Source organism: Plectropomus leopardus, chromosome 20, assembly GCF_026936395.1.
Source record: "Plectropomus leopardus strain MGB_pleo_1.0 chromosome 20, ASM2693639v1, whole genome shotgun sequence".
Taxonomy (NCBI): Eukaryota; Metazoa; Chordata; class Actinopteri; order Perciformes; family Serranidae; genus Plectropomus; species Plectropomus leopardus.
Genome location: NC_142195.1, coordinates 1,151,059 through 1,177,350, shown reverse-complemented (window position 1 = coordinate 1,177,350; position 26,292 = coordinate 1,151,059). Strand labels below are relative to the sequence as shown.

At 41.3% G+C, this 26,292-nt stretch overlaps 1 protein-coding gene across 1 annotated transcript in view; it reads left to right on the top strand.

The window, feature by feature from the left end:
* Window positions 1-24,425, top strand: part of ythdc2 (YTH domain containing 2) — a 41,770-nt gene extending 17,345 nt beyond the window's left edge. Inside the window, exons 14-31 of the mRNA XM_088071242.1 lie at window positions 2,501-2,679; window positions 2,837-2,933; window positions 3,953-4,040; window positions 4,377-4,457; window positions 6,726-6,808; window positions 6,904-7,009; window positions 10,143-10,262; window positions 10,409-10,681; window positions 12,127-12,253; window positions 13,275-13,474; window positions 14,466-14,655; window positions 15,233-15,306; window positions 15,677-15,796; window positions 17,905-18,047; window positions 20,641-20,815; window positions 21,547-21,753; window positions 22,347-22,529; window positions 24,111-24,425. Of these exons, the coding sequence (XP_087927368.1) occupies window positions 2,501-2,679; window positions 2,837-2,933; window positions 3,953-4,040; window positions 4,377-4,457; window positions 6,726-6,808; window positions 6,904-7,009; window positions 10,143-10,262; window positions 10,409-10,681; window positions 12,127-12,253; window positions 13,275-13,474; window positions 14,466-14,655; window positions 15,233-15,306; window positions 15,677-15,796; window positions 17,905-18,047; window positions 20,641-20,815; window positions 21,547-21,753; window positions 22,347-22,529; window positions 24,111-24,182 (2,518 nt within the window). The 3' untranslated portion in view covers window positions 24,183-24,425. The remainder of the gene's footprint in view (window positions 1-2,500; window positions 2,680-2,836; window positions 2,934-3,952; window positions 4,041-4,376; window positions 4,458-6,725; window positions 6,809-6,903; window positions 7,010-10,142; window positions 10,263-10,408; window positions 10,682-12,126; window positions 12,254-13,274; window positions 13,475-14,465; window positions 14,656-15,232; window positions 15,307-15,676; window positions 15,797-17,904; window positions 18,048-20,640; window positions 20,816-21,546; window positions 21,754-22,346; window positions 22,530-24,110) is intronic.
* The last annotated feature ends 1,867 nt before the right edge of the window (window positions 24,426-26,292 follow it).

The following is a 26,292-nucleotide window of genomic DNA, read 5'->3' as shown; positions in this document are numbered from 1 at the left end:
CTGCAGTTCCCCATAGACGAGCTCGACCCGTGAGGTGATGAATGGCGAAGGCAACTCTGGCTCCCTCTGTGGTGAAGGTGTGGGGTTGCAATGCAAACAGGATTGAACAGTTTGTCAGGAACGGATTGCAACCTTCAGGATCTCCAGCATAGCGTTCAGGAGCCCCTACCCGGGGTTCAGGAGCGGCGATGGAAGATGACGTAGGAGCGTGAGCGGGCTGGGCAGGACCTGGAGCAGGAGCGGCGTGCTGTGTCAGCGTGGTCGCCATCTGTTGCACTTGCGTAGCCAGCTGTGTTAGCGCCCGTTCCAGCGCCAAGGCAGACTGGCGAGCCTCCGCCGCGTTCGAGGTGAGTTGAGCTTCGTGTTGTTGAAGCATCCCCTCTACTCGGGCTAGGCGAGACTGAAGAGCGCCGGAGTCTGCTGGGTCCATTTCTGGCCAGATCGTACTGTAACGGGTGTGTTGAGGACCCAGATGCAGTACACAACAACGCTCTGGCAGTTGGTAATAACTTTTATTAATACCAACACAATAGATGTTCAGCTTACAGACTGAGAGTTCATTCTTCGGGCTGTGAGCCCTAGTAATGTCTCTGGGTGTCTCACGAAGCGAAGAAACGAAGCTTGTACGCACTGCGGCTGGTGATGAGGAAGCCCCGTAGCACCACGAGCCGACAACACGTGTAGGAGTGTTGTCGGGGGTCGAGCGGAAGAGTGGTCGGGGGCAGGCAGGGGTTCGGTCACCGGGAAGTCCGTCCGCGGAGACAACAGCACCAACAGGGATCAGGCAGAAGAATCATCGAAGCCGAGCAGAAAGGTCTTTACCAGCAGAGCCGCCAGTTTTCCGGAACGCCGAAACAGAGCACGTGGTCGGGGACAGAAGGCAGGTAGGTTCACGGGGAGTCAGGCGAGGAGAGCAGGTCGGGAACAGGCAGAGTCGGTAACGGAAGATCTGGCAGGAAAACGCTGGAAAGACATGCATGCTGCAGAGGACGATCTGGCAATGAGTGAGTGGGCTGGAGTGTCTTAAATACCGGGTAGATTGATGATGAGCTGCAGCTGTGGGGAGAGCAGGCTGCAGCAGTGGGCGTGGCTTGCAGGTAGAGCAGGTCAGAGGAAGGTGAGTGGAAAGTTACTGGCAGTGAGGGGGAGGAGGATGCAGGAACCATGACAGGTACAGCATTTTAAATTCTTTGTGCTTTAGCTATATGATAAAATTGGATGACATGACGGCTTGGGTGGTATCATGGTATCATAAATACAGGCGCTCCTCTTTCTATTAAACTCATTGTATGTAGTGCACAGCATGCACCAATAGAGCTCAGTGTCCAGTCTCTACTGGTGGAACAGGCAGCTGAGCTGAAAGACACAGTGACACCTAGTGGTGGAGGGAGAAGTTACAGGACTGTAAGCAGCCGGCAGCCAGCAGGCAGAGAGTGACCGTGGACAACATGTCTTTTTACATCTTACTTGGTGAATTAAGGATTTATTTGGACCAAAATGAAGCTGGTGATTTGTGGAACAGCAGACCTACTAACAAGATTACTAACAAGAGTAACCAAGATGGTTTGGGTGAGTTTTATTTTGTTTCTGTTGAGTTTGAATTAAGTGTGTTTTATGATGAGGTAACGAGACAATTAAGCCATGTCAGTTTTGTGTGACCGAGAGAATGTTGAATCCAAAATATGTACAGTTGTATTTCTATGTAAAATACATGTGAGAGTATTACTTTTCTTTACATTTTTCTATTATGTATTTATTAATCTAAAAAGCTGAAAGTAAGTCGCGGGGAGGGGACTGTTAGTACCACACACTTACACTGTCATACACCCCAGTGAAAATTCACAAAGGTGTGAAATATTACATACCACCCAAACCTAATGAGAGCTCCCTAAAAGTGAAGTGAAATAATCTAGATTGTCCCTGGTGGTTGGCTGCAGTACATGTTATAAACCCCACCCCCTCTATGTTTGTGAATGGGACATGGACCAAACTAAAAAGTTAATGTACACTTCAGATATCTTTTGAAGGGTTTGTTGTTCTGGTAAATTTGGTTTTAATGAGTGATTTGATACTATGAAAGGATGAGGGGGTTGAGGGTTACATTATGATTGACAGCTGTGTGGGCTAATCTGCACACGATGCTCCAGATTGGTTTTACAGGTGTATGGGTGGAAACTAAACACTGCAGAGATCACTTGGTGCTCCTACTCTGGCTCCAAATTACATCACCAAGATGGCGGGGGCCGTATGATTTTTGTACAGTGGGCGTAAGAGAAGATGTGTAGTCCATCTTGATATAAAGTCCATGGCTTTAACTCTAAGGTGTTAACGGTGTATTGAATAATGTTTAACCCTCTTCCCACCCCCGGTAGTTTATTTACAGTCCCTAAAAAAAGTATGTGTTAAGTAAAGGCTTATCTGTGTTTGAATGCTGTTTTATAATGTGATAAACTAATTGGACTCCTGATGAGCTCACATACGCGTTCCTGCTCCTTTGCAGTCCTTTGAAAAAGGTGAGTAGCCAGGATGAGTCCACTGTGGTGCAGAGTGGCAGTGCAGAGATGAGCGCTGAGGAGCAGGATCTGCTTAAATTGTACCACCACAGCTTCAACGATGAGTGGGTGGACCTGGACCTCATCATGGATGTGCTGCACAACATCTGCTCCACCACCTTTGACGGTGAGACTCACCATTGGATTTTAACAACTTATGATGTTCAACAATTATTTCACAAATTAATTCACTCTACCACGTTAACCTGTTTCCTATTCAACTTGACTTTAATCACAGATTTCAGGATTATTAGAATGTGAGTGTTTTATCTGTTGGTCTTCAGGTGCTGTTCTCATTTTTCTTCCTGGATACAGTGAGATAGTGGCACTCAGGGACTGCATCCTGTATGACGATAAGAGATTCTCCACCCACTCTGAGAGGTGAAACATAAGCTACACATAAGAAGAAAGAAAGACATTTTATCATCATGCAATATCTATAACATGAATTCTTAAAATACATTATAACAAATGAATTACCACCTTGCATGTGTATGCATGCACAAACCAGTTTGCAGTTACAGTTTACATCTATGTCTGTCCAGACTTATATGTTGCCATGACCTTGAATGTGCAAATGCTGCAAAGAACCCTTAAATTGTAAAACAGGGATATCTCACACATGGCAGCACAGAAGATCTCAATATTAGTGTAGCCAATTCAGTATCCGATCAAATGTCTTCCCTACATTTCATGAGTTATGCCGTTATAATAATGGTCAAAAAATGTGTTTGCAGAACATTCAGATGTTGCAGTGAAGTTGACCTTTGACCTTTTGGATATCAGAGGTCACCAGTTCATAAATGGCATATGAATTGTTGAGTTATGGCCAAAAAAACAAAAACGGTTTATGAGTTCACAGTGACCTTGACCTTTGACCACCAAATTGTAATGTCCATCCTTGAGTCCGAGTGGAAGTTTGTGCCAAATTTGGAGAAATTCCTGCAAAGTTTTCTTAAGACATACTGGTTCATGAGAATGAGATTGACAAAGGCTCAGTGACTTTAACCTTTGATCACCAAATTGTAATGTCTTCATGCTTTAGTCCAAGTGAATGTTTGTGTCACAGTGACATTGACCTTTGACCCTTGACCACCAAATTCCCTCAAATGCCCTGGACGTGTTCTTGAGGTATCACAACATTAGAATGAGATGAAAAACCTGAAAACATAATGCCAATGCTGAGGCATAAAGATACTATATCTACAGATGTAGACTCACTCCTGGATCTATCTTGCCTTAACCAACACACATATGTATCATTTTCTTTTAACATGTCCTTATTTTGTGAGCGTCTTTTTGTGCCATTTGGTCAGTTGATAGTGCAGAGCATAGTATAACACAGCAGTGTATTGCATTGAGTGTCTGTGACAGTCTGACAGTGGGTTGTTGTCTCTCAGGTACCAGGTGTTCACTCTCCATTCAGACATGCAGACTCTGGATCAGAAGAAAGCCATGAAGCCCTCTCCTCATGGTGTCCGCAAGATAGTGAGTCTGATCTAACACAACTCACTCAAAGATATTTTTTGCTGTTTAAGGTCAACACAAGTCAGCAGCATCTTGACGCACACTCTAACTGGTTAACTGTCCAATTTCTCAACATCAACTCTAGTCAATTTTCACTCCAAATTCCAACATTGGAAGAACATAGTCCACATTGAACTTTGTTGACTACTTCCGTCTATATGACACATCCTGCCAATTGACTTGGGCAAATAGCTGGTTACTGATGACCAGTGTAGTTTTACAGTTTTGTTTGTGTTTTTACAGAAAATATATCCTCTATCAAACTAGATAATAAGTGGTCTTGTTTTTCCCTTTTAGATCCTGTCTACAAACATTGCTGAGACGAGCATCACCATCAATGACGTGGTGTTTGTCATTGATTCAGGAAAGGTCAAAGAGGTAGAGTTACTGCTGAGGAGTTGCACTTACATGCAAGAGTAACATGAAGTCAAACCCAAGATAGAATTTCAATTTAATTCAATTCAGTTCAGTTCAATTCAATTTTAATAATGAAGCCCATTATCACAAAATACAGCATGCCTCAGAGGGCTTTACAGTATACTACACCCCTCTGCCCTTAGACCCTCACATCACATCGTCGGAAAAACTCCCCCAAAAAAACCTTTAACGGGGGGTGGGGGGGGAATGGTAGAAACCTCATGAAGAGCGACTGAGAAGGGATCTCTCTTTGGGGACGGACAGATGTGCAATAGATGTCAGAAATAACAATTAAATTGCAGTAATGACAAAGAGAAAAGAGAAAGAGAGAGGGAGAGAGGGGGGAGAGAAGCACAGCAATACTGGTAACAATAGCATATCATATAACAATAGTGATAGACGTAAAATTACTAAATGCCATCTATGATAGCATGTGATGTTACATGCAAATATCATAAGTGTTGATAAGAGTCCCATGTGTATATTAATAGTGGAGGCATGACGCATAATAATGGCAGTAGAAGGCATTGTTGAACAGGATCATGGCATCTGCGCAACCAAGGCCCACAACACAGGCGCAGCCTCAGACAGGACCACAGCATCAGCACAGCCATCACCACGATCGAGGCGCAGCCAAGGTTGCAGCTAAGAGCCGGTAAAACTACAAAACAAGGGAGCACGAATGCTTCGGAGAGGCAACCAAGTTAATGTAATGCAGTAAAAACACAAGAGCGTTTGCAGATGGAGGGAGCAAGAGAGGGAAAATGGAGCTTAGTGTAACCTAGAAAGTCTTCTGGCAGACTAAACCTATGTCAGCCTAACTAGGGGCTGGTCAAGGCAACCTGAGCCCTAATTATAAGCTTTATCAAAGATGAAGGTCTTAAGCCGACCCTTAAAAGTGGAGACGGTGGCTGCCTCCCTGACTGAACCTGGAGGATGGTTCCATAAAATAATAGCGTGGTAACTGAAGGCTCTGGTTCCTATCCTACATTTGGAGACTTTGGGAACCACAAGTAACCCTGCGTTTTCAGAGCGCAGTGCTCTTGAGGCTTGATAGGGAACTATGAGCTGCGACAGATAGGACAGAGCCTGTCCATTCAGAGCTTTGTAGGTAAGGAGAAGAATTTTAAATTAAATTCTGTATTTTACATGGAGTCAGTGCAAAGAAACTAAAACAGGAGAAATGTGATCCCTTTTGATCCTGTTAGTACACATGTAGCAGCGTTCTGCACCAGTTTGAGAGACTTCAGGGACTTGTAGGGGCAACCAGATAATAGGGAGTTTCAGTAATCCAGCCTTGAAGTAACAAATTTGTGCACTAATTTTTCAACGTCTTTTTGAGACAGGATATGTCTAATTTTTGCCATGTTACACAAGTGAAAGAAAGCAGTCCTTGAAGCTTGTTTTAGATGGGAGGGAAAAGATAAATATTGATTGTATAGACGTATTGTATAAGTTGGTCCTTACAGTTGTGCTAGAGGCCAAGGCAATGCCATCTAAAGAAATTTTATCCTTAGAATAGGAGTTTCTGAGGAGTTCGGGGCCAAGAACAATAACTTCAGTTTTGTCTGAATTTAACATCAGGAAATTGCGGCTCACCCAGGTCTGAAGGCATGCTTGTAGTCTAGAAACTGATCAGTTTCATCTGGCTTCATAGATAGATACAGTTGCGTATCATCCACATAACAATGGAAATTTATAGTTATTTCTTAAAAACATTTTTTGGGGGGCATTTTTGCCTTTAATCGATAGGACAGCACAAGTGTGAATTGGAGAAAGAGAGAGGAAATGACATGCAGCAAAGGGCCGATGCCAGAGTCTAAGCCGGGGCCGCTGCGGCGAGGACACAGCCTCTATACATGGGGCGCCTGCTCTATCCACTGAGCCACCAGGCACCCCACAGAGTTATCTCTGATAATGTTGCATATGGGAAGCATATATAAAGTGAAAAGGATTGGTCCAAGCACAGAACCTTGTTGTACCCCGAAGCAGACCCGCAGGCATGGAGGATTGATCAATAATATGAACAAATTGGGAACAATCTGATAAGTATGATTTAAACCAGCTTAGTGCCGATCCTTTAAGGTCAATCAAGTGTTCCAGTCTGTGCAGTAAGATTTTATGGTCAATGGTGTCAAACTCGGCACTGAGATCTAATAGGATTAATACAGAGACCAGTCCTCAGTTTCACGCTCAGTAAATAACTCTTAAATGTTTTTCCTGTCGTAGAAGTCTTTCGATACTCTCACTCATGTCTCCATGTTAAAGACTGTTTGGATCTCAAAAGCCAGCGCTCTGCAAAGGAAGGGAAGGTAACATCAATACTGTCCATGTTCTGACATTTTAAGCACCTCAAAAGATGTTGAATCTTGATGTTGAGTCTGCTGTATGTGTGACCTGTCCACAGAGCTGGCCGCTGCAGACCAGGGATATGCTTTCACCTCTTCAGTCGACTCAGGTTCAAGAGCATGCAGGAATTTCAGGTTCCACAGCTGCTGCGGATGCCTCTGCAGGTAGACACACACACACATGTGCGCACACACAAACACACACACACACCTCAGTTTCATCCTACATCAAGCAAGTCATTTGTTTTTCTGAAAGACTGACTTTACAGTTTCACACACAAAATAAATCAATTCTGCTTTTTTAAATATATACACAGAATGTGCACAAAGTGACAAGAACAACAGCATCAAAAGCAAAATTGTGCTTGGTCTGGGAAGTATAGAGAAAATCAAATATCACTATATTTGTCACCAAATATTTCTGTATCAGTATTGTGCCAATATTGTATGGTTGACTCAAGGTGCTTTCGCCAAATATTTACACAGTGAGTACTATACTATGATGTTGATTTAATGTTAATATATGATCCAGCCCTATAGGAAACCAGTACATTTTTACACAGGTTTTAATATTTTTGGGAGATTTCAAAAAGCATGTTTGTATTTTGCTAATCATGAGGCTTGGCCACCTCCAACACCATCTATCTGCCACACTTAAAAATAAAAGATACTGTTCTGCTGACTGACTGGCATCTTATAACATTACACCGCAGTATTTACTGGGCTGTAAAATACACTGAGGAGGTCACAGAGAAGGTTTGACTGAAGTCCATTTCTCTTTTTAAAGTTAAAATCCTGGACTCAGGCAACACACATTCATGTCAACAAAGGTATAGCTTGCATATGATGATAGGTAGTTTGTTTGTCTAGATTGTTGAGAAGACTGCTGAAGCTTCATACTGTGTTACCTTTAGCTGACTGTAGGGACTTATGTGGTATTGCACTTTGTTGATCTTATCTTCCATCTCTTCCACTGGAGTCACTTTAGAAAAGATGTTTCATGGCCAGTATAACACTTTTTTCAAACATATTTTTATGGGTTTTTGAAAACATACAAACTGACACACAGCATAGCGAAAGGACAACAGTAAAAATAAAATGAACTCATCCACTAATTGTTATACATATGCGCACATGAACACATACAGACACAAACACATACAGAACCTTTAAAGGAACATGCAGCTGCACAAAATAAAGGCCCATCTAAGGGCTCGTACCTTTGTGATTAACTACAAAAACATGCAAGAAGGTAGATAAATGTGACTTGTGATTTTCACAAAATTATCAGAAGAGCCATTCAATGTAAATTTCTGTTTCTCAAGTTTGAGTTGCTGTATCACCTCCCTCAGTCACTGAGTCCAGCTTGGCAGGCGAGAGTTCTTCCACTGGTGAAGGATCAATCGCCAAGCTAATGAAGTAACAAAGTTTACAATTTTAAGTTTGCTTCCTGACAAATTCTTATTTTCCTCCCCTGCAAGACCAAAAATTGCTATTAATTGATCTGGATGAATTATCATCTGACAGTGTTTTGAATGTTCGGCTCCAATAAAGGGACAGGTTAGGACAGAGCCAGAATGAGTGTGCCAGGGAGGCAGGTGACAGTTTGTACTTGTCACAAGTGGAATCGACATGTGGGAACATTTTAGAGAGTTTGACTTTGGAGTACAGTATAATGCTGTTTTGTTGCAATTGTATGTTCTTGATTTTGAACATATTTTTCAGTATTTTGTAATATCAAAAATATCGTTATCACAAAAATACCCTGAAATATTGATATTATTTCCTGTCCATATCAATCACCTCTAATAAATAAATATTTAGCTGAAGCTTTATTACTTGGCTTGCTAATTGTGATTTGTATGCAGTAGCTAACAGAGAGTGATACAGAGACAGAGGCCTCCAGTCATCATTTTGAAAGACCAGCACAGAGCAGACTACAAACTGGTCGCTAAGAGCGCACTCTTTTGTGTTTGCACAAGACGCCAAACTAGAGGAGCTAATTCATCCTGTGCATTAATGGGGCAGCCTGGGCTCAGAGGTGGAGCGGGTCGTTCTTTGTCTGGAGGGTCAGTGGTTTGATCCCGGGTTCCTCCACTCATCACATCAAACTGATGATCGGAGTGTCTGTGTGTGTGAATGGTTACTGAGTAGCACCTGGCACCCTATATAGTAGCCTCAGCCACCAGTGTGTGTGAATACTATAAAACTTCAAATATAGGCCTACTCCCAATTCGACACCCAGTCCCTTTTACTAGTCCGGTGTAGCTTCACATTTTGACAAATGAAGTCCTGTCTCAGTTAGAGGTTCGGTTGCTATGCAAGTCATTTCTATAGAAGTTCTTTGGATGTATAAAACTGGGTTGATGGCTACCAGCATCCAAATATAAATGTTTGACTTTTGTCAATATGGACATGCACTGTAAGCTTAGTAAGATTCTCTACAATGCCATCATTCAGTTATTTTTACTGAAGACATAAGCACCAAAAAAGAAGTCATACTGGCAGAGTAAACGAGAGACGCAAAAAAAGAGGTTTAATGAAACAATTTGACTGGAATTCCATCTTTGCTGAGCAACAGTTTTATGGTATGTGAGTGAATTTATTATGAAAGCTGTTTAAATGATTGGAAGAGTAGAGTCACGCTATACAAGTGCATTCCTTTATTACCTCTTTTATTACCTCCTTTACGTATTTCCAACCGTTTTTGTGCATTTCACATTCCTGAAATCCATGATGCTGCACATATGTCAGTATCACATTTTGCAGTATGATGTGACAGTTAACAACATAAATCTTCCTCACTTGAAAGTCAGCACACAATAGGAAGTAATAGAACAATGGCTGCTGTCACTATCAGGACTTTTCTTTAGCTTCTATTTTGTTGTTTTCTGTTTTTTTCAAAATATGCATACAAAATGTCCTTATGAACAAACATGCATATACATTCTTAAGTGCAAAGAGCATTTACACATGCATACTTAGTAAGAGAACAGACAGATAAACAAGCAAAAAAATAAAATAAAAAGAAAGAAAAAAATGAAACAAAAGAAAGATAAAAGAAAATTATAGAAATGAAATTTAAAAAATGATGTCAAAGATGTCATTACAGTTAATGCTGTGTTATCAAGAATCAGTCATGGATTTATTTTATTTAAATGGTCAGGACTTCCTATTTTTTAAGGATTCTTATTGAATTTAAGTCAATCTTGATGAGCATCAACACAATGCTACTCAAAATGCAGAAGGCTTAATAATAGCCTGTAATAGTGATTAAAGGTCATGTTGTGTGTTTAAGGAATTGTGTCTGCAAACCAAACTGCTGGCCCCGTCCTCCTGTCCAGTCGCTAAGTTCTTGTCCAAAGCTCCACAGCCTCCTGCTGCACATGCCATCAAGAATGCTGTGCAAATGTTAAAGGTAACAAGTCTTGCTATATACCTCACTTAATACCGATCTGTTACTGAAGCCACTATACACACAGAAAAGCCTCCACATGCACATCCATCATTCCAGCAAGTCAAAGTCATTGGGTTTCTATTGATTCTCATCACCTTTTCCTTCAGACAATCGATGCGATGGACCAGTATGAAGACCTGACTGATCTGGGCTACCACCTGGCTGATCTACCTATTGAGCCCCACCTGGGCAAGATGGTGCTGTGTGCTGTGGTGCTCAAGTGTCTGGACCCCATTCTAACCATTGCCTGTACGCTGGCATATCGCGACCCTTTCATCCTTCCTGCCGAGGGCTCGCAGAAAAAAGCTGCTCTGCTTTGCCGCAAACGCTTCACTTCCTTGACCTTCAGTGACCACATGGCCCTGCTCAGAGCCTTCCAGGTAGGGGAGTGACACATAACAAGTGCTTGATTTTAGGGGAGATGTAAGGCGGTGCTCCAAACTTGGGTATTAAGACTTTCAAGTAATCACAATAATTTGGAGAGGTCATAAAATGAGTAACAAGTTAGGAAAGAAGGAAAGAGACAGTATTAATCAAGGTAATTTTAGATTGTTTCTGACTTTTCTTAAAACTTTCACTTTTTCTCCTGTGAAATACATGCCAGTTTAACCCCTTCAGTTCTCTAAAACTGTGAAAATGAAACATGTCTGAATGGTTGTTTTCTGCACATCAGCAGATTATTTTTCTACCCAAAACAGAATGGGCTGGTGGAAAAATGTGCAGTAGGGTCTTTTTTTTTTTTTTAGAGAAAGTTTTTCCCCAATTCTGGTGAGGAGCCTGACAGCAGCAGGTAGTCAGCACCGGAAGGCTTCAGATCACTCACAGTAGGAGTCAAGCTAAAAATAGTGGGATGCAAAGGCTCAGACACTCCAAACCAACATCAGAGAACTCGCAAAACCCGACTGCTGCATCGCCGCATGTTGCTGTGTCTCGGTTAAAAAGTTGTAAATGAACACACCAAACTGACAGCCAACCTGCACGATGACTCAGCATTGACCTATGGCCAACTGTTGGCTTGGTGTGTCAGGGTCATTAATGCTCAACATAAGATACGTATCTGGAGACTTCGGTCTGTAATCTGCGCTCATTTTTCCTGAGTTTGACCACATTTCCTGAAAACGTTCGCATACAGATTAAACGGAGCTGTAGCACAGGAGATTGTGCAGGCAGTGTAGCGTAGTTTGAGCGAGATGATGAAGACATTGAAAAATGGCGAAATAGAACAAATCAGTAATATAGTTAAAATAATTGTCCCTCCACATGTCATGTATATAATGGCTGCCCACACCTCCACCATTTATATAGCTGCCTCTGTTAAAAGGTACATTATTACGTTCTCCTCCACAGTCGCCTCATTTGTTGTTGTGTGAAACTTTTGACTCTGCTCTCTAGTGCCATCTATTGGTTGTGTCTTTGAAGCGGACACATCTATTTTGTTTTGTAAAGGGAGTATACTGTAAATGAGCCTAAAGAGGGTTTTCAAAACACGATTTATTTCAGCTCTAAAGGGGACTCTTTAGGGAGCAAACCTCTGTGACTGTGTGAACAAATGCTCTGCAATTCATCTGCATAAAGCAAAATGAGATTACCATCAAATAGTCTCTTAGTATGACATGAGAAACACTGTCCCATGGTCAACACATTTAGACAGCACTTAATAAAGAAAGAAAAATGGAAATCTATTTTGTTGTCACTTCAAGAAATGACAGACAGAAATAAAGCTGAAGCAGTAGGAAGGGATTTTATGGTTCTGGTAAAGTAATGATTTTTGTTCTCAGAGTAACATGTGACAGTTTCTCTTCATGTTTGTCCCATGTGCTGACAGGCATGGCAGAAGGCCCGCAGTGATGGCTGGGAGAAATCTTTCTGTGAGAAGAACTTCCTGTCCAAGGCAACCATGTACATGATACTGGGCATGAGGACACAGCTGCTGGGACAGCTCCGTGCCATTGGTCAGGTCCACTTTCATGTCCTTGAGACTGTATTTTGCTCTCCACCAAGTGTGTGTGGTATGACCCAACATCACCACACTGACTGTCATCTTTAATTGGCCTTTTGGCTTTCTTAGTGTCATTATCACATAAACCTTTAGGGCCTGCTTAAGTATTACACATACTCGGATAACTCTGCACACAAAATGCGCTTTTCAAAATCAAGCTTTAAAAACATTTTATACACCAATATAACTTCTTGTTTCATTGATTTAATTTTGTAGGCAACATCAGTCCTAATCATAAATATCAAATATTCATTAGGTTTCAGAATTTGAACCCTTTAAATGCCAGATTTTTGTTTTTAGATGAAAAGAATAAACAAAAAATGAATTATCTTCAGTATACTACATGCCAAGTTTTTGTTTTCTTTTTTGTTGATGACAACCTGGAATATGTCAATGATTAGCAGCAACATTGACTGTGACAGTGTACCTAGTGGAAATAGCATGTATTTTCTCCATATGCCAAATATGGTATAAAATGACATCATCAGGTAGAAAATGGAAAAAAATGAAGAATTTCAAGTCAAAAGCCCAGAAAGACACTCAGAAATAACACAATACATGTTTTTATGCTTCAATGGCTTTAGGATCAAAAATGTCAGTTTAAATGGGTTTCAATGGAGCATTTTTTGCACTTTAGTTTCCACGGTGTATTTTAGACTTTTTGTGGGAGCTGAGCAGGAAATTCCAATATTAAACAAAAATACACAAAATGCCAAAATGTATGCCTTATGCATGAACACAGCCAAACTTGGGGAAATGGGGAATGAAAAGTGTGTAAAATGAGCTAAACAGCCCCTAAGGGTTAATATCAAAGCCACAACAACAGTCCCTCAGAATTGGTCCTGTAATATAACAGTGAAAAAAATAAAGTCTGTACTGGCTAAGATTAACACCTGATCAGGACATTTGTAATTTTAGTCGTGTTTGGTGAATGAATAAAGATAAGAATTAGAAATGGTCTGTTTGTCTCTCAGGGTTCGTGCGAGCCCGTGGGGGCAGTGACATCCGTGATGTGAATCAGAACTCGGAGAACTGGGCTGTGGTGAAGGCAGCCCTGGTGGCTGGCATGTATCCAAACATGGTCCATATCAACCAGGAGAACTCCCTGCTCTCTAGTCACAGGAAGAAGAAGGTCCACTTTCATCCCACATCAATCCTGAGCCAGCTCAAGGAGGTAGGACAACAAATCACTGACTTGATACTTGATATGGGATTCTGTCTTTACATCGTGGTCTTATCACTAGAGGGGTTTTAACTCACCTTCTGTCCACTGAGCACTGCCCAGGGGACTCAGATCTTTACAGGCCATGCAGAATACATGTCTGCACTGTAGTTATCACATGTATCATGAACCCATGTGTGGTAAAAATCTTTTTCTGCACAGAAAGAGAGGACACAGATATTTACAGTTTGCATCATCCATTCATTCAGTTGTTCAGTTCCATCTGGCAGACAAAACAAAAAACAACGCTGGTTGTAACTCTTAGCTCTGAGTCAGACTTTACACCCAGGAGACTTCAGACAGTTGGTGCACTCAGCTCTGATGACCAAACTACCTTATTTTTAAAGTCTTCCACACTGTCATGTGCTCCACTCTGAGCGTCACTCTTCAGGCAGTGCATGCGTGAAACCTGGAGCTGCAGCAGAATGACACCATGGGAATAAGAAAATAAAGAAATAAAAACAAAGAACAACATATATTTGACTTGTCATTTTGTTTTTGTTTCCTTATTTATTTGGTTTTTCCTCTCAAGCGGATGATGAGAAAACAAATGTCTTTTTTAAATATTTGGTTTATACAGAAAAACAAATAAATGATACTCTCGCTAATTTTTTTTGTTTTTTAGTTTGCCAAATGGAATTGAATGAAAGGATGATACACAGACCATATACATTTCAGCATATATGTTTTGTCTTTACGTTTTTGAAAAACCACAATGACACAGGTTTGTCCACCTTCCATGTGAAGAGGTGGGTGAAGCCACGCAGCTAGTGAGTCATAGAAGAGAGAACCACATGTAAACATGGATCCCTGGTCCCAGATACTTAATATTGAGTGACTTGGACTTGATCATGGGCAAAAATTACTTTAACTAGACATCCCAAGTGATGAAGTTAGAAGGCAGAAGGTTGTAGTTATGTGACTATGTGTGTTTGCTGTTTAGTTCAGCCCAGCCAAATCTACCCAGGCCCTTCCCACAGACTGGTTGATCTATGATGAGATGAGCCAAGGTCACAGGATGGCCAGCGTCCGCTGTTGCTCCCTGGTGACTCCCATCACTGTGGCCATATTTGCAGGGTGTGCCAAACTGCCCAGCCCTGCCCTGCAGGAGCCCGCTGTACACAACGCTAATGGTAAACTATTTGAATTTCCATCATTTAACATGTTAGCAATGTGGGCTAAGTGTGGCGATGTTGCGCTCTCAGTTCAAAACTCTTGTACACGGCAAGGTATTTTGCCTGTTGTCCAGATTGCCATGAATCTGCCATCATGGTTCCTAACGATACAGAGATTCTGTCCACAAATGATACTCTGAGAATTGAACTGGGTGTAAATCAAGTCATCCCAACACTGTCCAGGTACTTGAGCATTTTCTCCCAGGCTCTGGCCTGACTTGAGTCTGTCAAACATTGCCTCCTCCCCTAACACTGGGAGTCTTTCGCCATTCCAAAACCTCTCTGAGGCCAGCTGAAGGAGACATGCTCGTCCCACTTTCCTTAACTCTTGACTTCTTGACATTGTTAAAATCACGTCAAACAATGTACTTGATGTGATATTTTACATTGTTTTGCAAACATTTGAAGACATTTAATCTTTTAAGTTTCATAGTGTTTAACAAAGCTCTCTTCCTGCTGAGTGTTTTCTGACAGAAGTGTTTTCAGAAGCTTGCCTGTGCAGATTCAGTCTTGGTCTCCTTGTTGTTTCCTTCAGACAGTGACAGTGAGCCAGAGGATCTGGCTGAATTGAGGCTTGATGACTGGCTCACCTTCAAACTGGACAGAGAGGTGAGGAAACATTGTTATCAACACTGACCTTTCAACCTTTTGAAACTTAGTTTATGAATTTCAATGGGATTTTTTCCCCTAAGATGTATTTTGTTTTATGTCAGAGGTTCCCAAACTTTTTCTATGTTGTTGTATGTAATAACTTAATCACTGATTTTTGGGAAATAGAAAATAGCAAAATGTTTAGTTCACTGGATCATAGCTCAGCTTCTTCACAGTTGAGGATTCTCACTGGCAGGCTAAGAGGGAGTTTCAGCCAATATGAGCCTGCTCTTAGCTGGTGTTGATGCTGTTTATCTGATAGTTTGTATTAAGTCTTTTTTAAACTTGCATACTGTCTCATATCTCATGTTGTGTGCAATGTTGTCAGACTGCAGGACTGGTGTTTGAACTTAGGCAGAAGTGGCAAAGTCTGTTCATCAAGAGGATCCGTTGTCCTTCAAAGCCGTGGTCTCAACAAGACGAGGCCATTATCCGTACCCTGGTCTCTGTACGTCACTTTCTCTTTTCTTCCTCAAAGTTTCACTTGGTTTTACAGGAAGGAACAACAACATAAAGGAAACAGAGCAACAGCAGTGTGTGCAGGTTTCAAATATCTGATGATGAGCCTCAGACAAGTTGTCATCCTCCTCTTCATTTTAGTGTATTTTGGCTGTGTGTAATTCTATATTCACACTGGTTGATATATGTGTGTAAAAATGCAGTCAGACATTAAAAAGGTGCGTATTTTATTGTTTTATCTGTAGTGCTGGGAACTGTAATGAAACTTTGAAAAAACACAAACAACAAAAAACACATTATCTTCTTGAAGCTTTTAAAAATTTCTCAAGAAACCTTTCTTTGCCCCTGCCAGACTATACTTGGCAAATATCTGCCTTCCTCAACTTCTGGTCATGTAACAGATCTATCAAATTATATGTTTAATAATTTGCACAGCATCAGCTCAATCACTCCAACAATTCCACAAGAAAATTGATGTAGAATCTTGACTTATTTAAATTCTACATCAATTTACTGTACTTGTACATCAGAAAAAAACAATAAGTAAAATCTGTGTAATGCAAGAATGGCGCAAAACTCTGTAAAGGAATATTTCAGATTTTTTGAAGTGGGGATGTAGAGGTCACATATCCAAAGTTAGTGTATTGCATACAGTAGATTTAAGTTGACACGCCCCAGTTTGGAGAAGCAGGCTGGACATGGAAACTGTGGAGGGGTCAGCAACAAAATGTATTACAGCCACCTAAAAAAACAATATCAGTTTTAAGTGAATGCTATATTAGGAATTTTTTAGACTCCTTTACCTTTTTGTCAGAAAGTGATTTCCAACGGGAAAATGAAGCCGTTATATCGCTCTCTTCAAAGCCAGACTCCATTGAGAAAAACAGTGATTTAACATCACTGAACACAGGAGCTTCTGGCATACTGCTGCATCAAACAGTGAGATTGTTTGTGTTATTGTGTGACTTTGGCTTTTAAAAGGTTTAGTTCAGATTCACCAAAGTCACACAACAACACACTGACTGATGGAGGCAGCAGTAGACCAGCAGCTCCTGTGTTCAGCAAGCTAAAATGAAGATGTGGTATTGAAGCAGTGAACAGCTTCTCTGTTAGAACAGGCTGTCTGACAAAAGGGTAAGTACAGCATACATTTACACTGATGTTAATATTTTAAGTTGGCTAATGTATGATTTGTTGCTGACCCCTCCACAGCAGTACATTACTCAGCTTCCATGTTGGACTTTAGCCTGCTTCTCCAAACTGAGGGTGTGCCGACTGACAGCTGCTATATGTTAGATACTGTCTATGGATCAGTAGCCCCTACAACCCCACTTGAATTTAGTGACAAATTGAAAATTTGGTCACTATTCAGAATTTACAGTAAAGAAACTGGCTATTGTTTATTTCTGACTTATAATCCAAAATTTCAGGCAAAAACCAAAACTAAAGTACTGTTGCTGATCACAACTATGATCTCTGTGCTCTTTGTAAAGCCAAACTAATTTCTCTCGTGTTATTAAAGGTCTAAAAATTGAGAGCCAATTCTTGAACAGGTCTATCTTTTCCACCGTCTGTCAGTGAAAATGGATTGATCATGTGTGGACTTGACATGGGAATGTACAGTATGCTCAACAGTTACCACATGAGGAGGCTTTGCTGCTGCGGCTTGTGTTTCATCCATGTGCTTAACTTTGCACAATATTTCCATGATGCATGATGCCACATTATATTTGTTGATGTGTACGCTTACTTCATGAGCAGCCTGGACATGGTTTAGGTGGCTGGATATGTATGAGAGCTATGATCAGACCCAAAAAAAGTCAGGCCTGACCTGATCCTTCAGCATTCCTTAATGTTTTCATTCGTTATGATGGTAGCATAGCTCATACTTTATTCATGACATTACACAGATTATAAGGTCTGCATTTAAAGAGAAAAACACACTGGGATTCAAGCCTAACAGAATGTTGAGAAACGATGAATGAATGAGAATCAGGATCTCATGTCTATATCTATAATGTACTGCTCTAGCTTGTGTTTGCAGAACAGACAGCAGGCAGCAGGTTAATGACTGGAGCTCTATCTGCTGTCTCTCAGGTTCTTGCAGCAGAGGAGCAGGAAGCAGGCCTGCAGCAGCCCACAGGGGTTGGCCAGAGGCCCCGGCCTATGTCATCAGAGGATGGGCCCCAGGCTTTTGTGAAGAACTCCAAGCACAGCCCCCAGCCACACACCAATGACAAGTATAAAGTAGTCTCTAAAACATTCACATTGCATTCTCACAGTACTGGTATCTCTAACTTTGATACAATACCTTGATGTCAGAAGTTGACATCAAAGGCATACAAGGTTTTTTTTTTTTAAGATAAATATAACAAGGCTATAACTAGACATGAGGGACTTGTTTTTGGTTAGTAGCAGAGAGCAGCTGTTTGACTGCCCAGAAGCAGGTTTTGCTGCCCGTAATAGTCTTTTCTTTGCCTCATCAGAAACAAATCAGTCTTATTTGGAAATTGCTAAATTCTGATGTATTTCTATTAAACCATCCTTTTAAGAAATAAGGAGCAAAAGACTAAATCATTTATTTTGCTGCACTCCAAGGCTTCTCAGAAGTGAGATAGGTCTTAGAGTCTCAGATAAAATACAGAGTTGAGGCTTGAATTTTATCACTAAGACAAATTTAGACATTTTAAGATCATAAAATAGAATCAGGCTGGGACAAGAGGAAGGCTATTTCTCAGGAAATGAATTTAAAAAGTCAGAATAGTTTTGAAATACTGTCAAAATGTTTTCTTTCTTCTGGGTGTAGGAAACATTAATAGCAGGAGAGAGCATGAAACAAAGCTGGTACCATTATCAGTACTGCAGAACATGAGTACTAAAATAGTTTCAAATATTCAGAACCAATATGTATTGATACATGAATATTTTTTCATTGCAGTGTGATGTATTGTGGTGCTTAAAGATATCACTGTTCTCCCAGGAAGTGATCTGTGAGGATAAAAAAATCATCTCCACTTCCCTTATTTAGTGTCTGGTTCTGCTGTTAAAATGTGACACAGCCTGACACAGCAGCACCTCTAATCCCTCTAGTTTTCTGTCTCTACAGTAATGGTTTGACAGATGTGTGCTCCACTGTTTGACATGAGGGGTGTGGAGGGAATGTCAGATGATCTTTATGATGTTTAAGAGTTTGCGTGTCATTCTACTCTCCACCTCCAACCTATGGGGCTATTCTGCAAGAACAGACAATCCATTAAGCCTAACATTTCACAAATTGAAACTAAATACAAAATATGCCCAACGAAAACACACCAATTCCTGTTTATTGCAAGAAGTTTTTACGCTCGCAAGAGGTGGTATTATAGGGGATAGGAAAATACCATATTTGGCCAAACTGCAATGGAAACAGTTTTTTGGCTCTTCTAGGTCACATGATACTATGACTATGTGCTTGTCAGTAAGAACTGGTTCCCTCATGATGCAGCAGGAGCTACAAGAGGTGTTATTGCATCACATACACTTCAAACACTAAGTGGATCATCTGGAAGTTTTGAATCCTCAATTCCTCTGTGAAATTGTGGACTATAACCTCCCAGAAATCCCTCATATATGGCCACTCCCACGTTTAAGGGGCTCGCCTTTAAATTATGGTGGCTGCAATTGAAATAAAGCTGCTAATGTTTTGAGCATCCATTGCCATGCTTTTTGGAATGATATCACCAGAGGAGAAGTCGCAGAACATCACTCAGTGGAAACACAGTCATCTCGCAATTGTGTTTTATCCACATTTCGAAAATACCGCATTTGTTTTGCACAAATCTGTAATGGAAACCCGACCGCTGGCTCTGATGCTGCTGCCTCATCAGGACCTCTGTAATCAGCCTCAGTGTTGCCCCTTCAGCCTAGCCTGTTGTCCAGGTGAACTCCAACATATCTGTACCCCTCCAGAACCTCGACACCCTCTTCAAGACTCCCTTGAAATCTTTACTAAACTTCAGGCACCATAGTTTGAGTTTCCTGGAAGACCAGATGTCTCTATACTCTTAATGCCATCCACTACCTGCTTTCTCAACCCTCAGATCTGAACCTCATCACATTTAGGCTGCTCTTCCTGTTCCACTCCACACTGCAGTCCTCCATCTCTGTTACACAGAGATGCCACTGTACTGCAGTAAAGATCTGCCATTACACCATCTTTGCTTTTTCACACTGAACCAAACAACGCACATATAATGCTACTGCAGTATGGGATTTTTAGATAGAATGCTGGCGTTCTGGAAGAAAAAGTAGCATAACATGTAACACAACAGCATCAGAGTCAAGTGCTCGTGTGCCTGTAGTTACTAGTGTAGTGCCTAGTAGTGCCTACTACACTGGCTGTCCATTTTACATAGATATGGATTTGGCTCTGTTACTGCCTTCACTACTGGTTTTAGCAAGTCAAGTCCGTCCTTCATTCAGTTTTTGTATCCTTTATTCAGAACACTGAATGCAGCATTTCCATCTTAAATAAGCTGAGTAAAAGGAGCCTTTACAGAGGCTAAACACTGATCAAACAAACGCTGCACAAGCATTTGTAATGAATCAGACTAGATCAGAAAACAGAAGGACAGCTTACTGTCCTTACTAAACTTGAAATATTAAGCAGGATGAATCAGACATACAGGCCTGCCTGTAGTACAAGCCTGCCTGATATGAAGACCTGCCTCTCTCTGCAGTTAGGTAAATAAAAGCCTAGGCAGGCGTTTGGGAACGTGGAATAATCAGTCATGGTATATTTTAATGTTTCACTTTATATTCATACTAATGCTACATTATACTGACTTCCATCAGGTCCTGTAGGATGCCAGCAGCACAGACTGTGCTCCAAAGGAATGGCCACAGCAGAGATGAAGCCTCACTGCCCAGAAATCAGCTCCGTGATGAGCCTCACTCCTCCAGTAACGCGTCCTGCTCTTTGACCTTGGACAGTCCCTTGGACAGCCCCTGTCCGTCGTCCTCAGGAAAGGTACTCACTGTCTGCTCCTGTTCCATTTGCTTTTGTTTGCTCTTTTGTGATCTTTTAGAGCCAAACTTGCAGAACTCAGCACAGAGCTGACGCTTGGTGGCCTGAGACGATGTGGGTATTTGAAACAGAGAGTAAACACAGGGTGCTCCCATGAAAAATAAGAAGTGGTGGCTTCTTTCCATTCCCTGCGGAAGTCAACCACTTGATGTATTGTAATACTGCTGTTATTGCAGTCCTCTGCTTTCATCAAGTCTAGAGTTTCTTTCAGTTATAGGGGAATAAGTCTTCTCATTTGTGCTCAGCATGTTTGAAATGCCCAGCTACGTCCCATCGTTATCAACGGTTTGTTTTTTTTACCCCTTTACGGCACTTTAGTCAAAGTTGATGAGTTTTTATGCCTCCTTGCTGGCAAAAGCCGTGGCTGGAAGCATTATGTTTTGGGGCTCTCAGTCTATCCCTTTGTTGGTCCATCCATACCATTCTTGTGAATATGATATCTCTAAAACACTTGGACACAAACATCCATTTAGACCTGACAATGAACTAAATAAAATTTGGCAGCACAAGGTCCAGGACACTGATCTCTCAAAACATTTTTTTGGCCATAATTCAAGAATCCATATGCTAATTGTGACAGAATATCAAACAAATGTCCAATAGACATTTGTGATTGATTGAAGTTCTCTGCCCAGTAAGCTCTACTGTTGCTTTCCTCATGGTGTCCCCAGCAGATCTCAAAGCCACTGTCCTCTCAGTCAGTCTTTTCATCAGCGCGCTACTTCATCATGAAGAGCAGCAACATCAGGAACATTGACATCTCTCAGCAGAAAGGGATCTGGTCCACCACACCGAACAATGAGAGCAAACTCACCAGAGCCTTCCTGGAGAATAACCTCATCATCCTCATCTTCTCTGTTCAGGGCTCTGGACACTTCCAGGTGACACTGACAGATGGAAAAATACACTCTACATGGAGTTCAGTTTCTGTTACAACACATGGAAGATAAAACATCACTCATAGCTTAACAAATGACATGTATTGTTGATACTTTTTCTCACTCACCATTGGTTCTGGCAGTTACTGCTTCCCCCGACAGAACAGCATGGCTGAGTTTCAGCCTGCATGCACATTTTCTCAGTCTAACATTGTCGAAACAGAGCCACTAATGTTGCCGTAGAGAAATCGGTGGACAAAGATGCCTGTCCAGGCAGATATGTCCTGTTTACTAAGTATTTCTTCTCACAGTTGTTTACCTGTGTCATGTTCTTTGTTTGTTGATAAAAAAAGAAATTCCAAATATTTCCACCCTGCTGACTGATTTAACTTTTTTCAATAATGTTATTGCCATCATCTTTCTATTGATTGCTTGCTGTTATCTGCTCACTGCTATTTAACGCTGACACAGAATTTCAAATAATGCGCATCAAAAGAGGATGATATAGATTGATGTTGATCAGGATGTTACATCCCTATTGAATAAGGATATATAGAATACATAGTAAAGTAATATGTTAGGGTTTTTTCCCATAGGGCTATGCTCACATGACCTCCATCATCGGTCAGGAGAGCTGCCAGGACTGGGCCTTCATGGGACTCGGAGGGGTTTTCAATGTAGAGTGGATCCACAAAGAGAGTATTCCCTTCCAGTGCACTCAACACATCCTCAACCCATGGAATGACAACAAGAAGGTCCAGATTAGCAGGGACGGACAGGTGAGAGGACGGAGCACTGAGTCTGCTTCAAAAGTTGGATTTCTATACATTATGTATTTTTCTCACCCTGTGACTACCTGCTACTTTAAAAATGTAGTGTACTGTGTTCCTAATGAGCCAGAGTTCACTAAACAGAGGACTTTACTGGTCTACAGTAACCAGCAGGCCTATGGTGGCAAGGCAAAAACTTAACATGATTTAGCTTAAAGAGATGGCTTTTTATCGTGATTTCTTTTCCTCTCTCTTCAGCAGGGCTCTGATGTACTAGCTCAGCTGAAAGTAAAACTAAATTCCCTGCAGGCATCCATTCCGTTTGCTACTGAATTTCATTTTAAAGATGATTTTTCTTTTCTTTATGTGTGGTCCTTTTTGGAGCGAGCTGACAGTTTGTCTGACATCAGGCAGCACTGCAGCGTGTCTCCCTCTCTTCTTGCGCTGTGTGCAGTCAGTCAGGAGGTGAGGGGCAGGCAGCAGGACACTGCTTGCAGCCGGAGCAGCAGACCAGTAGTACTCCTGTGGTTATTCTCACGCTTTGCTCTGAAACTTTATCTGGATGGGAAATTTTGGAAGAACGATAAAGCGGTACATTAGTGTAAGCACCATGACTCTGATGCCATTCAAATGTTTTGTTGAAGAGTTCATACAGTTCTGCCTAAAAATAATGTTATAAGTAACCACTGAAAAACATTGGACATTGCGCACAAAGACATTGGTCTCAATATTTCATTAAAAGTTACATATGAAAAGGAATTTTGTGCTTCAAGTAAAGTCCTTGAATTTCATGTTGTAATGTCTGCATGAACTGTGGTAATACTGACTGCCTGTCCCAATCGCTAGTAATGTAAAGTATGTTATGTTTGTATGTTTGTATGTTACATTTAATTACTTTTTGATAATTTTTCTAACAAATGTTTTAAACAGGTCAACAAAACTGAAAAGACCTAAAGACATAAGTGCATAAATGTTGCACTCAAATTTGTCACAGTGGCTTTGCTGACCTGCACTTTTAAAAATCTGCCAAAAGAAGACATTCCTGCTCAGTAACAAGAAGTAAAGCTTGTTTTATGCAACGTATAAACTTTTCACTGAAGAGTTGTTGTTTTTTTCAGATCCAAACCCTTTGTAATCACCAACATTTTATTAGCAGTGGTAATTACATGGTATTTTTTTCAGTGACTATAACTGATTACATTTGTTTTGTAACTTAATTACTGTAACTAGTTACTCCTAAGCACTGAATACGGTGCTGGTTACGGTTGCTCAGCATCCTCAAACAACCTGCCTCTTCAAAGCTGGCACTGAGTGGACATGAGAAGCACCCAGTGCAGAAACCTTCTAGTGTTCTTGTTGTTGGCAAGGAAGTGAACAGGGACCAATGCTTTTACCCTAGCAACAGAAAGACAATAATTTGGTCTGTAGAGGGTTTGGCAACATTACTGAGAGTTTGCATTGCAAACTGTCAAGATGGCATTCAGCTGGTCAGGAGCAAATATTCCAGGTTGGTAGTGTTGTGTTTTGCTCATGGACAGTGCACCTCCTTTGCTCATTTGAAACTTTCTCATCTCTTCTGGTCTCCTGCAGGAGTTGGAGCCCCAGGCAGGCAGCCAGCTGCTGGCACTGTGGGAGAGAAACACGGGGACCCAGCTTCAATAAGAGTGGGCAGCAGAACACTGCTCTGATGTGTGATGCTTCTGTTTGGCCATAAGCATTTCAGGGACCTCACTCGCAGTTCAAGAGAAATGAGAGAATGATGAAAGAGGGACTGATTCATTTCAAAGTTCAGCTTTTGTTTCCTGTTCCTGTGTTCTGTCTATTTAATGAGTTCTTCAGTTTTTATTTCCTGTCCTCAAAACAATTTTCATGTTGTAATTAAACAGTATGTTCACAGTAACATGTCTGTGACTCTGTTATGTTATGAAAACGGCTTTTTGAAAACTTGAATTAGAATGAATGAAATGTGTTTCACCATTATGACTTGATGAAAACAGAAGCTATCATAGTTCATTCAGATCTGACAAGATGATTTTAGCTAAAAATATCCAGAAAATCAATTGCCTCAAAATATTAAAGTAATATAACCATGAATCTTCATTTATGTTTACTTAATCTATTTGTTAAATTCGCAAATATACATATATTTATATTTATTATATAAGTATAAATTTATATAACTAAATATACATTTATATTTATTATATAAATATAAATTTATATATAAATTTAGTTATATTTACTTGATTTTGTGAAGTTGTTTCAACTTAAAAATGAAAGGTTTAATTTGTCATAATTTAGTAATTTGTATTTTCTTAAACAAGTTTATAAAGCAGGGACTTCTGGTTGGCTACAGAAGCAGATGTCAGGCTGAGTGCTCGGACCCCATGAGTCGGCGTATTTAAGACCCTCTGAGGCTCACTTCATAATTAATTAGGCTGATTTGCTAAAAGTACAAAGGGGATGAACAGAGGAAAGGGTAAAGGGATGGATCAACCAGAAAAGACTTAAATCGTGCAGAGCAACCCGAAGACGACAGGAAGAGAATGAGGAAATGGACGGGGTGGCAGCCTGGATCAATGACAGGGAAATGTGGGGTGCAGAGGCTAACGCCGCTCTTCAACGGCAAGACGAAGTAACCTGTGATTCCACAGTGTATCAGAGGGCAGGGTCAGTGATGGAGTTTGTTGACAAACCAAACTCAAACTGATCGATGGGGTTGATTTACAGATGCACAGAGCCCAGAGCTCTGCCCTCCTAGTGCATTGGCAGGCTGTGGCAGACTGTGGCAAGCTGTGGCATCTTGCCCTGTCAGCTCCTGGCATCTCGTGGCAACTAGTGCCACCATGCGGCATACTAGCGGTACTGGCTCGGCATTAAGGACACCCCCCCCCCATCCACCCAATGTCAGTGAGTGCGAGAACGAATTGTCTGTTTGCAGGACAGGTCAGCTGCCGTGAATCAGTTTCAGCATGATTGTTTGCCAAGCATGTCATCATTATGTTGCAACATTTGGTGGCAGGTAGAGGCACGCTGTGGCAGGTAAAGGCAGGCTGTGGCAGGTAAAGGCAGGCTGTGGCAGGTAAAGGCAGGCTGTGGCAGGTAAATGCAGGCTGTGGCACACTGTGACAGGTAGAGGCAGGCTGTGGCACACTGTGACAGGTAGAGGCAGGCTGTGGCACACTGTGACAGGTAGAGGCAGGCTGTGGCAGGTAGAGGCAGGCTGTGGCAGGTAGAGGCAGGCTGTGGCAGGTAGAGGCAGGCTGTGGCAGGTAGAGGCAGGCTGTGACAGGTAGAGGCAGGCTGTGGCAGGTAGAGGCAGGCTGTAGCATACCGTTACAGGTAGAGGCACACTCTGACATCCTCTGGCATTTGGACACTGATGCAGCTTTGGCAGACAGTGAGTCTCTCAGGCATGCTTGTAGCCATGTGAACCAGCTGCAGCATCCAATGGCACTCTTGAAGCATCTTGGCACTAGCAGGACAAATACTTGAATTTATTTCATTATTAGAGAGTTATTTAATGTATTTATTTTTATATTTTTTATATTTTTACATTGTTGAGAGACATGTGAATCACAAAAGACTGACAAACAAGTAATTATTATTACTAATTTAATATTATTATTATTATTCATTTATTTTAATTATTTTGTAAATTCAATTGTGTGGTGACTGTCAATAAACCAAATGTCAAGGCACCGGAGGCCAAACGCCAGTAACATTTCTTATGCGTATAAGTATTAAAATGTTTCCCAGTTCATTCAAACTT